Genomic DNA, 16,431 nt, shown 5'->3' with positions numbered 1-16,431 from the left:
GACTGTACCTACCTACCTAACTCAGTATAGCAGGTAGGTAGGTACCTACCTACCTAACAAACTAATAACAGATAGATTTTTAATAGAGGTTGTAAGTGTTAAACACACTAACTATCACCAATGGATTAAGTAGGTAGGTACCTACCTACATTGGCCGTCTAATAGCATTTTATAACACCGAAACTCGAAAAATGCATTATAAGTAGGTAAGCCTACGTTTTTAAAATCGGCTATCGAACCTGTACTAAACCTACTCGGTTCTACGCTACCGCACCAGTCCATTGGCCGTTTTGTTACCGGCAAGCAAAAACACGGTGGTAGAGCCACCAGTGGAAACAGCCACCAGCAAACATGAACGTAGTTAGTTAATTTGCTCAGTGGCCACCAATTACGTCTAAGTTCGAAGTTTTCGAACAAAACTGTCTTAAAAAAAATAAAAAAAAATTGTAATGTTGTAGAGAACTAGCACAAGTTTCGTATCTACTTAGATAAAGCTTACTCTATAAAAGTAGACTATTAGCCTTGAAATAACGTGTCTAGGAACGAAGTAAAGGCAGTTTATAACTTTTTAGAAATCAAAAAGCAGACAAAGTTTACCTAAGTTTTTATTTACGAATTAATGGCAAATGTATATCGGTACATGGAAAATTGTAGTGTTTATTCATCATTGAGGTTACTGACTTGCGAGACACCTGCGTGACAGGTTGCACCGAAGTAAATGTACTGACAAACTCACCTAAAAGTTTTTCTCTAGGTAAATTCCGATGAACAGTCACTTCTCTATTAACCACATACACAGTAATCACTATACACAGAATTTCACCACTCATACACAAAACAGTTAGTGATAAATAAGTTACTCCGCGAGTTACGAAAACACACTTCGAACGTCACAGACCCAACTTACACTCACAAAATGCAAAAGCAAACTAACTGAATGTACACCAAGCTCAACTTTCGGGAAGCTTTTTACCGGTCTTTGGTAATATAGCGCTACCTGTTGGTTTGCTTTTAAACTACCAACTACGTCACTGACTCGTTGAATTTAAAACAACTGTGATTAAATAGATGGCGCTACTTACTATGACGCATTTAGTTTATGAAGTGTCTGCTAGATGGCGTTATTTTAACATAGCAAATAAAATGTGTTTCAGAAAAGTGAATCTTTCAAAATTAAACCTACAACTGGTATTTTTTTGGTACTTTTTATATTTTGTTAAAATGTGAATACTTGTCACAATTATACAAAGGTCAATACTCATAAATTATACAACACTTTTAAATAAATCGCACCTATTTTATTACATTTGAGGTAAATATTGCTTAAATATATTGATACTTTTACAATTATTTACAAATACATAATAACATTACATGAATAACATCACTATTAAATGTAAAATTACTATGAACTATCATCTGACTCAGTCTCAGAATCACTCGGAGGCCACATAGGTTTTGAGTCTCTTTCTTTATTTGCATTCTCTAAGAAGGTGTTCTGTGCTTCTATCACACTCTTACTGTCAGTACATTTAGAATACAGATCTAATACTTCAGAGTTTAATTCCAAGAAAGAATGGCCCCATGAAAATTTTCCTAAATAAAATTGTGCCGCTTTCTTTTGGCCTGTAATAACCATAGCCGCTGCCAATGCCTCAACACAGCTAAGCTGGTACGGCTTTCCGTAATTTATGGGGTTTGCAGCGACTAAAAATGGCAACAATCTTGGATGATTTGATTTCATACGGTCAAATGGGGTTTCATCGATTTTCGCCCAGGAGCAATCTATCACAGCTAGTCCAAACTTTTCTATTATATTCTTATCGGCCGGGCTCACACACTGAGTACCAACAGGAGACAATACGAGTCCTGGAAAGCGTTGTCCAAGTTTTAAGTTCTTGATGAGGTTATGTCTAGCGAGTTTTCTTCCTGAACACTTTTTAGGGTCACAGTGATTTAAATCCCACATGCTGATATTGAAGGTGGGTGGAACACCCTCGTCATCTGAACTCCCTGAGCTCTCGTTTTCATTTGATTCTTCTGACGACGACTGGATACTCAGGTCATTGAATTTCTCGGCGTAATCTCGTTTAACATGATGGTTTGTGCGTCGGTTATGAACGGTGCCTCTCTTTTTTGGTGGCATTGTTTATTAAATTTTTGTCAAATACGTAAATTAACGAATTACCGCTGTATTTTTGGTAAAAGTTACTTTGTTTTGTACCATCAAACCAAAACATAACCTCACTTTGTAACTCACACACAAACTGTCAGCTGCCAGAACTGTCAAAAATGTCAGTGTCAAATTGTTTTTCTTTTCTTGTTCTTTCAACTTTACGGCATTAGAGATGAACGGATTGGCCTGGAAATTGGGCGATGATTATTATTTATTTTTAAACCATCCTTATGATCACTACTCTCTCCTTTAGACAGGCCATACTCTCGTTTTAATTCGTGAGACAGATAGTAGTAAAACCTGCATAGCTTTATTTAATTTTTCATAAATACTATCAAACTTTTGACAACGTTAATGTCATTTCATTTGTTAGAAAAATCATATATTTTAAAGTTGTGATTATTGTTGAGTAATATTTTATTATCTTAGTTGTGAATTAAAATTTAAAAATTGATTTTACACGCGGAAGGATGAGCAGCGCCTCTATGGCGGGTAAGTTTAAAAAAGTTTTTAGGCCTAAGGGCGTTCAACAACGAGTAAGGCAACGATTACGCAAGTTACGCATAGTTACCAAAAAACATCTTAGGTACCCGTAGAAGAAATTAAGGTTTTTCTCTGCGGTATCACTTTAATTATCATTACAACAGCTATAGATCTGATTACAACAGCCTTATCTTTTAATGGAGAGACGCTCCTCATCAATCCCTATACCCCGAGATCGCTTAAGCATCCGCACTAGGTTTAAGATTGCTGATTATTATCAGATAGCCTGTTAATTTTATTCGGCCTCAGGTTTCCTGATTCCCTGAGTTCCTACCGTTTAAGCGCAAGAGACAACGCCCTATTCCAAGTCCTAGTTTTCCAAGTGTGATTGACGTTGCTGTGTATTTATTGTAGTATTGGTGCACTATTGAAGTAGCTATACTAAATGAAATGACCGTCTTAGGTTGTCTGTAGGTCGACAGAATATTCTCAAGGCTATCTCTAATGTGTTTACAAGCAATATATCAACAATAGCATCATTCCAAACAAAACGATAGACAATATTGATCATGTAATTTTGATAAGAATCTCGACCCTATTATGGCGACATAACAATCAGATTGATAAAAGGACTAATGTATTCCTAATAGCTTCCAATTTGGTGATCAATAAGTTTTACTAGGTTTGCAAGCAGATGATATTTTATGCTTTTCCTTACATGAAAATAAAAGTTGGCAAAAACATCACATCTAGAGTAAACCGCTTTTTTAGAGAATTTCTATATATGGCTCAAGGTTAAGTTGTTGTCTTACCGTGTATGCAGCCAGTTCATTCAATAAAGATACGCGTCATTCCATATTTTCCTCTTGTCTGAATCACCCATTTGCGTGTTTTTATGAAAAATACATTCAATAAACCGTGGCGATATAATAATCGTACTTGAATAGCCTAATTATCCGATGTTATGGCAAATCGATTTTACCAGTGTGTGACAGCATAATGCCTCCCAACATTCCCATCGAACATTATTGAGTCGCGAGTGATAGGTGATAGTGGCCTGGCTGAATACGCAGAATATCATTGCTTGAAAAAAAAATTGAAATCTTCGCGGGAATTCTCAGGTGAGGAGTGATTTAAAAAATATTTAACAATTCCAAATTAACATTTAACATTTGTTTGTTTAGTGTTTTAACATTTAAAATGATGTTATAACTTTATGTTGCGCTTATTTAACTGTTAGTTCATGTTTTAATAGTAACTACCAAAGGAAAATTGGTCGTTAATTTTTTTTCTAAATCGGTTACATTATTTATATAATTATTTCAGAATTTTAGACAAAAATAAACAAAGAAGTTAGTGTTTAAAACTTTTATTTAGGGTACCTAGTATTTAGATTTAATGAAAAGCGCTTTTTCACAGTTCAATGTACCTACAAACAAAGACGGCACATAAAGGCTAACAAGGGCACCTTAAAAAGTTTAAATAGTTATGCTTTTGCAACAAAAAAGTTTAGCCTGGGTGACTGTACCTAGCCTATTGTCTCTGCACTATTTATCAAAATTGCTGGAAGTCACGGCCTATTTGGTTTATCTTTTATTGAGACAGCTCGCGTAGGCTTGGCTGAGGACACCAGACTGTGATGTCATGTACCTACAAGTTAGGCCAAGCATGACTCGAAAGAAACGTCCAGAACCTAAGCAATTCAGTAGGTGACTTTGTCGCAAATTGAGTGACACATGGCCACTTTAAAAATTAATCGATTGTATCTCCTGAAGTAGTTTACAACGTAAACAATTGGAATAACCTTCTTACCTATCTACATATTGCAATCCATACCACCATACCTACTTAGATACTAAAGCAAAAGTAAACCATCTGTATGTCTGTTACGTTTTTACGACTAAACTGCTGAACCAATTTTGATGTATTTAAGGTATGGGGATAGATGGACATAAGAAAGATCATAGGCTATCTTTCATTCCAAATAGATCGGCTCCTCAGGTTTGATAAACCCTATCGATCAATCATGTATATCATATTTTGTTGCATTATCTGCCGAATATAGAGCTCCCTTTCGAAATAGAGTTGGTAAAGCCCGTATTCACAAATTTGCAAATCGGACGCACAGGGTTGAATAAGTAGAGCTCCGTGATTGATTCATGTGTCACGCTGTGCGTCCACGCGCATATAACATTAATGTTTATGAATACGGGCGTAAAACAATTGGATGTAAGTGTGGCAAGGCCCTAATACTCAGTTATTAAAGTAATTATTAACTTTCATATATCATATCGCTTGGGAATTAAACAGGCGGATCGCATTTGCCGCCAGTCCTTGAGTTGTCACGGACGACCATTAGGTATTTATTATTAACCATAGGTAGTTCTAGATACTGTGTGTTTTATTGATTGTTTGAATAAGCTGTTGCCTGCTGAGGATTTTCCCACAGCTGTCAATCTGACCACACACCACACTTGCCCATTGCCATCATCGCCAAGTCGCTTGATGAGGCCACTCTCTAATTGTGAATAGCTTTACATTGATAACAGTCTTCTTATGTTAATATTCATAACATTTTCCTGGACTCAAAAACTCCCGCAGCATTCGTTCAGAACATCTGGAGAAAGGTATTTTTCTCTTGCATTTATTTCCCTGATCAGCCTTCAGTTTGATAGAATAATCCACGCCAGTTGGCTTCGGTAATATTTATAAGATACCTAACAATTAATTTCATTCTATTGCTGTGGCAATAGAAACCTTCATGAATCTGTGATGGGTTTATGATTGTCGGACTGATGTCCTCAATTAACTATTAACGCACCGATCCATCACTTTTCTTAACACTACCTAACTAAGTAGCTGTGTTCGCGATTTCGTACGCGTGACAGAAAATAGAATAATATTTCACGTTTTTGTAACATTTTTCTTTACTGCTCCGGCCTGGCTTGGCTGTAAGGTTATGCATAAAGCCTTCCTCGATAAATGGGATAACACAAAAAGAATTTTTGAAATCGGACCAGTAGTTCCTGCCTGATCTCAGGCACAATCACAAACAACTGTGTCATGGACTGTGTGTTGTTGGTTTGGGATGAGTTTTGAAATATTTTTCATTGTTCACAGCCTGCTTCAACTACGACAACGCAGGCAAAGGCGATAAAGCAGCCGAAGCCAGCAAAAAGGACATCATGGACGGTGGTAAGTATTCTAACATCTTGGTTTATAACATTTCGTGACTGATTATAACGTCGTACCTACCATAGTAAAAGTTCTTCTACTTATTCTTACTTTGATAATGGACTGGCCCCTCTTATTATTCCTCGCTATGAGACAACCTAAATTATTTTTTTTTACTAAAATGAAAGTATTATTCTATTAGTTTATGTGCAATAAAACAGTTCTTATTTCTTATCTACTTATTCCTATCTAAAAAGCCACCCTTCCAATTTAACCTAATTAACTCTTTTAATGGCTTTCTATAAGGGTAATTATGGCATGCATTTAAAAGTTAAACCATCGCGATAATGAAGACAAGCCCGCATTTCACATGACACCGCGGTTTTTAATCGATATTTTAACGGTACTTTTACAGATACAACACGCAACAATACCTAAACTAACTATAAAAAATGCCTAATGATGTTAGGTATTGTCCGTTTACAAAATGATTGATTTTTCATAAGGATCGATCAAATGGTTAAATTCTTTGACATGGATTTGCCATGCGACCAGTGTAATTCGATTTCAAAGAGTGAAATTGTTGTTTTCTATTTCAAAGACTATATTGTTTACTAAGTAGGTAATCGTTGATTGGTGAAATTGCTATCATCGTTGAATAGCAACAGAAGCTGCTGAATGTCAAAGAAAAGAAAAGAAAATGCTATTTTCGTCAGTTATAAGTTGTTTCTTTGTTTGATTAACATTTTAATTCATATTTTCATAATCTTAATCCATATCTAACTTAACCGTACAATGTTTCTGATTCTATAAACTATAAACTCTTTGTTCCCAACAGCTTATAGTCTAGTTAATTGTAACGTGCGGCTGATTACGTTCTAAGGCAGCCGTAGCACGCAACCGTCACACGCGCTAACTTTGCTATTGTTGAAACTTCGTCGAATAAATTAAACAAAGTAGGTCAATTGAAAATTTGAACAAGCTATAAAGTTCTTCTAACATGTTTGTCTACAACTCGAAGACTCTTGAGGTTAAAGGGTGCCGAGCTTTCGACCCAAAGGTCCGCAGTTTGAGTTCTAGGCTCAGATCATAGAATGAGGTTCTAGGGCATAACATATTTTGAAGACCACATTGTAGTTCTCAGTTCTATTTGAAAAATGGGAAAGATTCGTATATTTAGAACCTCTGAAAGTCCTTGTTAACAACATTAAGTTACATTACATTTACCTATGTAAGTAGATAGGTATACCATGGGCACAAAAAAAGAAAAGTACTTACCTACTGTATACCTATCAGCTAGTCAAAGTTGCATGGGGTTAGCTAGTCCTGTCAGCATGACCTACTTAGTACACGAGCTCTAGTCCCATGTTAAGTAAAAAAGCAATTATTCTTCCAATTAAGAATACAATAACTTGGGATCCATTTACGTTCCTCTATATTTTAACACCTTATTAACAAAGAAATGAACTCAATTAATCAAAATCTATTCTTTCGCTCTCGCCTTGATGTGTCAGTAATTCTTTCACCTTTTAAATACCTAAATGGATTCTCTCTAATCAAGTAGGGACTAGCTTGGGATTGAAAATTAAAATACTTACCTATGCTTTTCCCTTTTTTACCAGTCTCATATTAATTTTTAGGATCCATCCAATCTTTGAAAATAAAAATGGAACAGCACAAATTAAGTAGGGTAATTGCGCCGGTTTTCCGTCCAGCTCCTGTTTTCGTCCATTTGACCGACTTGCCACAAACAAATACGGAAAATTAGAATACAAACCTAACTTTCCGTGTAAGTTTGGACTTGTTACAATCTATAATATCTAAGTAACAGTTCTGCCTGCATGAAAATGTAATTTGACAAGTAATAACTCCAAAAAAATCTACGGAAGTTGCTGCTGCACACAGGTGAATGGAAAACGTCGTCAAGTTAGAAAAAAAACGTGCCGGTAGGGAACTTTCATGGTATGTTTAATTACTGTTTTAGCTACTTTACGTAATGTTTTTGGCACGTATGTCTAATTATTAGCATAATAAACACTATTTTAAGGGTTTATTAAAGTTTTTGTACAGAAATCTTAGATAATTAAGTGGACTAATACTAGCATAACAATTTTGCAAGATTTTGGTTTTCGTCCACGTGGACGGAAACCCTGACACCTAGTTAATATTTTTAATAATCATTTTACTTCAATGGACCTACAAAATACAATGTTTTTTCTTCCAATATGATCTTTATTGCTATTACATTAAACATTTTAGTTTACGTCCACTTTTTAACAGTGATAAACCCATAAAAACCGTTAAAAAGATGTGGACGAAAACAAAAAACAGCTTTAAACGTTGTTGTGTTTTCGTCCATGACGTCATGAGCAAGCACTGGGGTGGACGAAAACCAAAATTAGCTATTCCTGTAGATTAGTTTTCGTCCATTTGTCCTTCGACCTATTGAAATATTTTCCTAAATTTAGGTAAGAAACTTATTTAAATCTTTTTGATATCATTTGAAAGCTAACAAAATTACCTTTCAAATGATATACCACAATCCATGGTTACTGTATTGTAGAATTGGTTTTAAGTTAATAATTCACTGCACCCTTTTTTCTACACAGTGGTCGAAAACTAGCGTACAATAGGACGAAAACTGATTTTTTTGGACGAAAACTAGTGAAATCGCCTCTTTTGCATAAAATATTTTTTTTTAAAAATCCCGTGGTTTTTACTTATTGTCATATAATATTAACGTAAAGTAGACTATATAAGGACTAAAATGACATATGATACATATGAGTAAGGGTATTTTAAGATATTCATTTCGCATCACAAAGTTGGCAACTCCGATAATTGGACGAAAACTAGCGCACTTACCCTACCTACTATACCGTATTTATGTACAATCAGAAGGTAGACGACACAAAATAACAGATTGATTTGGCGGTCTCCAGCTTGAACTATCTGTATAAAATATGTCCAGTAAAAAACTTACCAATATATTCCTATTTTTTACCCGACTGCGCCAGAAGGAGGGTTATGTTTTTATAATAAAATCTATGTAAAATACATTCAGGATGTAAGATTATGTGTAAGTAACCCACCTACCTCCTTAGCTTTGTAAGTGCATTGACTTTTCAAGTTTAGTTGTCCGCGTGCCGCCTTCAGTCTGCTGTCGCTTTTACCAGCCAAAACACGTCTGTATTCCTTCGAAATGTGCTAGCATACGGATTGTTACGATCATCTACAGTGATTGTGCAAATGATAGTGTTTTACAGAAGAAATGTATCTTGGAAAGCCTAAAACCAAGTCGAACAGTTAGTGCGAATTTTTTTGGTAATGTTTTTCTGTGCACTTAGATTGCACGTGGTTAAAATGTTGGTTCCTCAGCAAGCTCATAAGATACTAATTTCCTTGTAAAGCCTAAATCCTTAAAGTATACTTAAGTGGTATTTATTTCGAATACAACCCTTATCAATTTAGTGTAGTTGAAAACCGCGAGGCGTTAAAATAAAATAAACCAAATCAATTTTTAATGTCTCATAGTGGAATGTTTGTGTTTGTACTTTTACAACATCAACTTGTAGCTTTATTTCCCTGAATAACTTAGCATCCATTTAAGAACTACGAGTAAGTAATCAATGAAATCGTTTTTGTGGATTTCGTGTTTTCTAAAGATCCTTCAGTTTTCCAACCACATTTGTTTTGGTCATTAAAAAGCTTTCTCATATTTCATACCTACTCAAGGTTAAATAAAAATAAACCAGAAAACCGATTTGGAATTTGAAACGCGTGCGATCAATCGCAATTTACTATTTACGTTGGAAAATCTGAAGTTTGCGTGCACGATTTTCCTTCCTACAAAGAAAATTGCCGCGATAGTAGCGTACCTAAGTCCCAACCAACTATGGAAATCTGAATAAAATAGGTGATAATGGCCTACTGAAAAACTTATTAGAAATGTCGTGGTAATGTTACGGTGGAAATTATTAACTAGCAATGGTGGAATCGATCCGCGTCCTCATACGACTGCTAGGCAACCATGAAAATTATAGGGTTGTTGCGCCTGAAACAAACAAAATTAGAATACATAAATACCTATCATCATCATATCATTGAAATCATTTTCTGAGGTAACTGAAAAATGTAGAATCTGTATGGGCAAGTGGTCTTAATATTAAATCTAAAAATATCTGGAAACCTTTCGCGTGAACTAAAAGTAAAGCTTAGAACCGTATCAAAATTGGGATAATATTTAAGCTGAGTAGGTAATAAACCAATAAGTTTTCAGAAGAGTCAATGTATAAATCAGGTAAAACTTTTATAAAGGCACAGAGAAACCAAATTCTTTACTCGTGTGGTAAAAGCGTTTGGTGAAACTGACGCCTTTTCGATTAATTCACGAACATCCCGTAGGGCCTGACCTTCAAACTGTAATAACGAAACGAACGATCGTAAATCGACAACCCTACCCACTGAAAGGTGCGGCGACATGAGCGCCATGTGACATGTAGCGTGAAATAGGTTAATGTGGCATTGTTTCATTCTGAAACATTAATTTATGCTGCTTAGGTTGTACCTATTCATTGTTCAGAGCCCTAATGAGCTTTGAGATCATCAGCCTGTCTGGAATAGCCTTATGAATATGGGTAGTTTTAGCCACACTGGTCCCAGGTTCTTAAATCAAAGGGAGCATCTTTTATTTTATCTGTTTCGATCAAAATAGAAACGCCATTGTCCTTATAGGTAATAATATTCATTCACAATTAAAGAACTTACGAGTACTTAAGAACTTCGGATTCCATGTCAGAATCTGTAAATAGGTTAATAGGTGTTGTTTACAACATTGTTAAAGGTTGGAGCCTCAAACTTAATTAAAATCTGCGCTGCTGCGCTGCAGTCATTAGTCTGGACTTTCGACTCCCTTTACCGTGCCACTATACAACTGTTTTTCATTACTAATTCATGCATATGATAGTAATTTTTCGATTCTATTAAGCTTTAACCACACCAACGCGTGCATATCGCCATCGCCGGCGCGTTCAAAGGCCAATGACAGGTCGCGCGACCTATACAGTTCACGCGACCTGTCATTTCCCTATGATCGCACCGTGATCGCGCCGGCGATGGCGATCTGCAGGTGTGGTTGAAGCATTAAACACACGATGGACACTCAACACCTCGAGTTTTTGAAAAAGCTACACATCCACTATTCGCTCCACTTACCCAAGACTGAAGAGTTGTCCTTTGCATCTGCAGTAGCATGGCACAGACCGATGTCGGCGACCTCCCGCCAGGAGGAGGAGCTGATGCAGCGCAGCGCCCGCGCGCTCGCCGCCGCCACCGACCCGCTGGAGAAGCTGCGTCTGCTGTGCCTCTCCAGGGGAGCCTCCGGCATCATGGGGCTGGCCAGGTACGCCATTATAGTCCTTAGTCATTAGGCCATAGAGATTAATACATTGACAGGGACACACAGGCATTAGTAGTGGTCACTGAACTCTTTGGAAATTATCTTCTTAACTGGGGACACGGAACACAGTCATGGAAGCTTAGAAGCTGCGTCTGCTGTGCCTCTCCAGGGGAGCCTCCGGCATCATGGGGCTGGACAGGTACGTGATTATACTCCGTAGTCTTTAGTGCATAGAGGTTTTGTTCCCCAGTCGATGAAGCACATGATGTCGTGCCTTGAGTGCCCGAGCAACTGCACGCAGGAAGATTTAATGAATGCTGCTGACAACGCCACTCTTGTAGCGGAGTTTTGGGCTGACACTGTGTAGGTTTTTTGTCGAACATGATGCACTAGACGTGGTAGTCACTAAATTACCCTGGTCTTCTTAACTGGCTATATGTAGAAGATTAGAAGCTGCGTCTGCTGTGCTCTCCAGGGGAGCCTCTGGCATCATGGGGCTGGCCAGGTACGCGATTATAGTCCTTAGTCATTAGGCCATAGAGATTAAGGCTAGGCGCAGACCGCCGATTTTTAGTTGGCTGATAGTTGGTTCGGGCTGTTAATCAGTATGGAGATGTATGAAAGTGCGCACATTTCACCGATTAGAAATCGGTCGATTCTTCATACAAATTAGAATTGGGCCCAACTATCGGCCAGCTAAAAGTCGGTGGTCTACGCCTAGGCTTATACATTGACACATAGGCATTAGTAAGTAGTGGTCACTAAAGTCCTTGGAAATTATCTTCTTAACTGGGGACATGGATGGAAGCTTAGAAGCTGCGTCTGCTGTGCCTCTCGAGGGGAGCCTCCGGCATCATGGAGCTGGCCAGGTACTCCATTGTCTGTATCTTATAGGCCAAACAGCATTAACTATTAACTGCAGTATAACTTATTGAGCAGACATGCTCAAAACCTTATTAGATTCAACCCCAAAAAGGGAAGCACTTGGGTGATTTTTGGGTGAAGTGACCACCATCTTTTTAGAGGGCTAGATCCACGCCTTTTAAGGATGGCCGCAGTTAATTAATTAGACTTTACCATGACGCGAGAGCCCGATATCGAATAACTGTTCAAGCTTTGTATTCTGCATACTTGGCATAAAACAGACGACAAAAACATGACTTTATGAGAGAAAGTGTCCGGGTACTAAATTAGTGGTTGTTGTTACAAAGTTCACGAAAACTAGCATAAATTGGAACATGTCGCTCTTATCTACTAAAATGAAAAGAATATTATAATAGTACAAGTTTTACAAAACAATAAAACTTGTATTATTGAGCAGAGACGATGCACAGCATCTGGTGAGAGATGCGTCTACTTCCGGTGTAGTTTTTTTACCATTTTATACCTTAAATGACGTCATTTCCGCAATTATTTAATAGGAATTGATTTGACTTACTTCCGTTTGCCGCCATTTTAGTCACCTGGGGGCGAGCTTGCTCGGAGTTCTTCATAGAGAGCTCACCAGGAGGCCTTCTTGGGATGCTGTGCATCGTCTCTGCTCAATAATACAAGTTTTATTGTTTTGTAAAACTTGTACTATTATTCGGCATGTGACGATGCACAGCATCTGGTGAGAGACTTGTTTATTAGCTCCTGGTGACTACTTACCAATGGCGCTATGTGATGAAAGTTTTCGAGTTTCTGTAACAGAACTAGATTAGAACATGATTAATTTCAGGGTATCAACATGTTTTGTTCTAAATGCCCAGTGAGAGCAGCACTAATATCACAAAGTAGGAGGGCTTGTACTTTTGTATGTTTGAAATGAATAAACTGGAAAGCTACTGAACTGAATTCAGAAATTCTTTCCTCATTAAAATGCAGATTGAGTGTGTATTGATATAATTTGCCCGCATGGCAGTAAGATTCATGCGAGTCATCAACATAAGTTTATAAGGCGTACGATGTAATTGAAGAATATCCAACATGCTTTAGATCTGTTGATTGAAAGTTATTAATTAAATAATATGTTATTTGGTGTATCGGTCGTAGATCAGTTAATAAAAGTGACTGCCTTATAATATTGCTATTATTGTTCTGCCTACGCCAATATCTCATCAAATAATTTCATCTATGGCTAAATATCAACCCAAATTAAAGATGCCACAACGAAGTCAACAATGCCAGGAGAGGTTTTAAATCCAACAACCTTTATACTGTTTTTATTCATGTAGATTCCTAGTATTACTTGGTGTTGAAAAATAAATAAATAATGTGTTATTATATTCCGCTGTTCGCCTCTGCTCGCCTGATTCCAGTAACTTACGCAACCGTAGCAAGGGCATACCTATGTTGTTTTTTGGGATTTGCTGTCATTTTTCCCTGTTGTTTGTATGATGCCGTAACGGTGCCGAACTTACTCGTAGGTCAAGGTTTATTAACTTAATCTTGAAATTATTCAGGTGAGACTATGTTTTGTCATGTCAGCAGCTGATGTAGATGGTAGGAGAAACATATACATAAGCTAGTCTGCGAGAAGCCCCGTAAAGGTCACATTTTAGATACCTACTGTTGGGTTTAAGGCCTTTATCAGGAAGTGAAATTGGTTAAGCTTTTATGCTTAGTAAGAAAATTAAAGTTATCTTTAATATAGTTTTAGATTAGTAATACCAGCCCCCCTAGATAAGTAGCACTTTTTGATCGGATCGAAAATTGGATACGTTATAACTTCATATAGAAAAAAGAAGGCTAATCGACCATCCTTCGACTGGTTTGCGATTTTAAAGTGAATTTTGTTGAGACCCACAGGGCATAAAGGTAGTACAAGAGTAGATAAACGATTTAGTATAGCAGATAAATCTTGCTGTCGAGCTTCAAGAGGTAAGTATATAGCTACGACTGTTTTCCTTAGGCCATTAGTTTAACCACCAAGGCCAGGTTATTTTATAAGTTTTTAAAGTGGATTTTTGCCAGGTATGTTTTAGGAACGATACCTTATTACCCCCAACTCAACATATTAAAAAATTACATGTTACCTGATCCTGACGTGGAGGTCACCATGTGGTAAGAACGTGGTGGAGATTCTGTATTTTGAGGGTCGGCCTCGAGCCCTGCTAAGAAAAGCCAGAAAGGTCACTTCGAGGTGCTAAGCAGGTACCTTTTGCTGTGGTGAGAAACGGGACAGCAAAGATTTAGCCTAGTTTACCACCATAGCCACCCTGGTTGAAGTCGTTGCAAAGGCTGCTGGTGAATCTCTGTGGGGTCTCTGGATATCCAGTTTCCCGAACTTTTGGAATATTTACCTTTGGATCTGAACCCAGGAGATGCCACTAAGTAGGTTGTTTTCCCCGTAAATCGACCTAGATAGTCAGATAAAATTGATTGAATCGACTTGGGAGATAATATTTTACGCTGTCAGAGCTATTTTTACCCGACTGAACCGGAAGGAGGTGATGTTTTTCAAGTTGAAAAGTTAGAGAGACAGTTCCAATGGAGGCTCTGAATGTGCCCCTTCCTCCCTTAGTTTCGAGTATAGGCTATGCTTTGATTGTCCGATAGCAAAATTAGTGAACGCACATGAAATGAATGAAAGAATGAGAAATCCCCCATCCCTGATTATGATTTCTGATATTTTGTAGACATCCAGATGGTTGTTAAGAGATGCTGAGCTGGAGTCTTGTGTATTGGATCGGTTGTGTGGGGTCGAGTTGTGATGAGCCCTCACTGGATATCAAGCTTACCATTATAGGCACTTGTTGAGTCGTATAGATTTCGTATTTACCGACAAAACCCTTAGAGATGACGACTTGTTGAACCTGAGTTCACGTAATTGACAAGGTTTAAAGTGTTCCAGAAGATAAAATGTTACACACTAACCTTCCGTTGTAGTAGTTGCTGTCTCGTCTGGTTTGTCAAAGGTGACGAGGTTTAGTAAGTAGTTTGTGATTGTGTCAATGTTTTTCGGTATGCAGTAGAGAACGAGAGATTGATAATTTTAGGGTACCTTGACAAGACATGCGGAGAGGTCGGCGGTGTCTCTGTGATCGGTATCTGCATCCAGATTTAGAATTTAGCATTCAACTACTTCAGATCGGATCAATACTTACATGATTGTATCTACTGATTAGGACGTTTAATAGAATAGGTTGTTTGGTCTGTCCTTCTTGCGAAGGAATATTGTGAGGAGCAGGCTCATGCTGAGCGGTGCCTTATCTGGTAATTTCAGCATTTCGGTTTATTTGGTCAGCGTTAGACAGTCAAGAGTGTTAAAACGCTGAATAAAGCACGGCGTTGAAGGGACAAGCACCGGCTTGGAGGTGAATGGCAGACGCATCCCTGGAACCATTGTCAGGTAACAGGTTGACCTCCGCAGTCTGATGACGCCTGCCACTGCCTAAGATACGCTCAAAGGCAGCCTCCGTAGAATTTGCTGAGTGGAAAGTCACTTGACTTTGCTATTCTTATTTGGTCAGCGCTAGACAGTCAAGAGTGTTAAGACGCCGATTAAAGCACGGCGTTGCAGGTGCAGGGGCAAGCACCGGCTTGGAGGTGAATGGCAGACGCATCCCTGGAACTATTGTCAGGTAACAGGTTGATCTCCGCAGTCTGATGACGCCTACCACTGCCTAAGATACGCTCAAAGGCAGCCTCCGTAGAATTTGCTGAGTGGAAAGTCACTTGACTTTGCTATTCTTATTTGGTCAGCGCTAGACAGTCAAGAGTGTTAAGACGCTGAATAAAGCACGGCGTTGCAGGTGCAGGGGCAAGCACCGGCTTGGAGGTGAATGGACTGATTTGGAATCCTTGGCTTTTTGTTCTAAATCGAAGGCAGTTATTTTGAGGCTTATGTACCTATTTGCTTTAAAGATAATAAGATGTGTAGGTAAAGGTCACTTATTAGTATTTGACGATTTGTAAGAACTAATTTAATCAGTCTAAGCAAATAAAGATAATTATTATTATGTTTTGATTTTGCTTGAAGTGACCGGCTAGAGAACCAAGGTCGGATTATTTCTTAGATATCACCAGTACGAGCACAGGGTGATTTTGCCGAACAAAAATCCAGCACTGGGAGGGTGCTCCTCGCACAATGCTTATTAGGCATTTTAGCCAGGATACGCTCGTGACATGTTCAAATTCAAGTTCAAAAACGTTTATTGCATGTCACATTACAATTTATATGTTGTTGCAAAATAGAAGTATGCATGTTCGATGCACT

The 16,431-nt window shown here is 37.9% G+C and overlaps 2 protein-coding genes and 1 long non-coding RNA gene across 7 annotated transcripts in view; 1 reads left to right on the top strand and 2 right to left on the bottom strand.

The window, feature by feature from the left end:
• Window positions 1-1,093, bottom strand: part of LOC135071231 (uncharacterized) — a 188,706-nt gene extending 187,613 nt beyond the window's left edge. The window contains exon 1 of the long non-coding RNA XR_010257226.1: window positions 737-1,093. This is a non-coding gene — a long non-coding RNA (uncharacterized LOC135071231). The remainder of the gene's footprint in view (window positions 1-736) is intronic.
• LOC135071225 (calcyphosin-like protein) overlaps window positions 1-16,431 on the top strand; it is an 85,514-nt gene that overhangs the window by 62,024 nt on the left and 7,059 nt on the right. Inside the window, exons 1-3 of one of the 5 annotated variants that reach the window (XM_063965004.1) lie at window positions 2,545-2,668; window positions 5,780-5,854; window positions 11,081-11,234. In XM_063965004.1, the coding sequence (XP_063821074.1) occupies window positions 2,647-2,668; window positions 5,780-5,854; window positions 11,081-11,234 (251 nt within the window). In that variant the 5' untranslated portion in view covers window positions 2,545-2,646. Of the gene's footprint in view, window positions 1-2,544; window positions 2,669-3,517; window positions 3,781-4,985; window positions 5,019-5,779; window positions 5,855-9,010; window positions 9,139-11,080; window positions 11,235-16,431 lie in introns of those variants that run through there. The other 4 variants (XM_063965006.1, XM_063965007.1, XM_063965003.1 and 1 more) reach the window with 4 other exon arrangements.
• The window catches only part of LOC135071226 (18S rRNA aminocarboxypropyltransferase), a 100,540-nt gene continuing 85,385 nt past the window's right edge, over window positions 1,277-16,431 (bottom strand). The window contains exon 2 of the mRNA XM_063965008.1: window positions 1,277-2,362. Coding sequence (XP_063821078.1) covers window positions 1,406-2,146 — 741 coding nt within the window. The 5' untranslated portion in view covers window positions 2,147-2,362 and the 3' untranslated portion in view covers window positions 1,277-1,405. The remainder of the gene's footprint in view (window positions 2,363-16,431) is intronic.

Source organism: Ostrinia nubilalis, chromosome 4, assembly GCF_963855985.1.
Source record: "Ostrinia nubilalis chromosome 4, ilOstNubi1.1, whole genome shotgun sequence".
NCBI lineage: Eukaryota > Metazoa > Arthropoda > Insecta > Lepidoptera > Crambidae > Ostrinia > Ostrinia nubilalis.
Note: the sequence above shows the minus strand (reverse complement) of the source record. Positions and strands in the feature narration are given on the sequence as shown.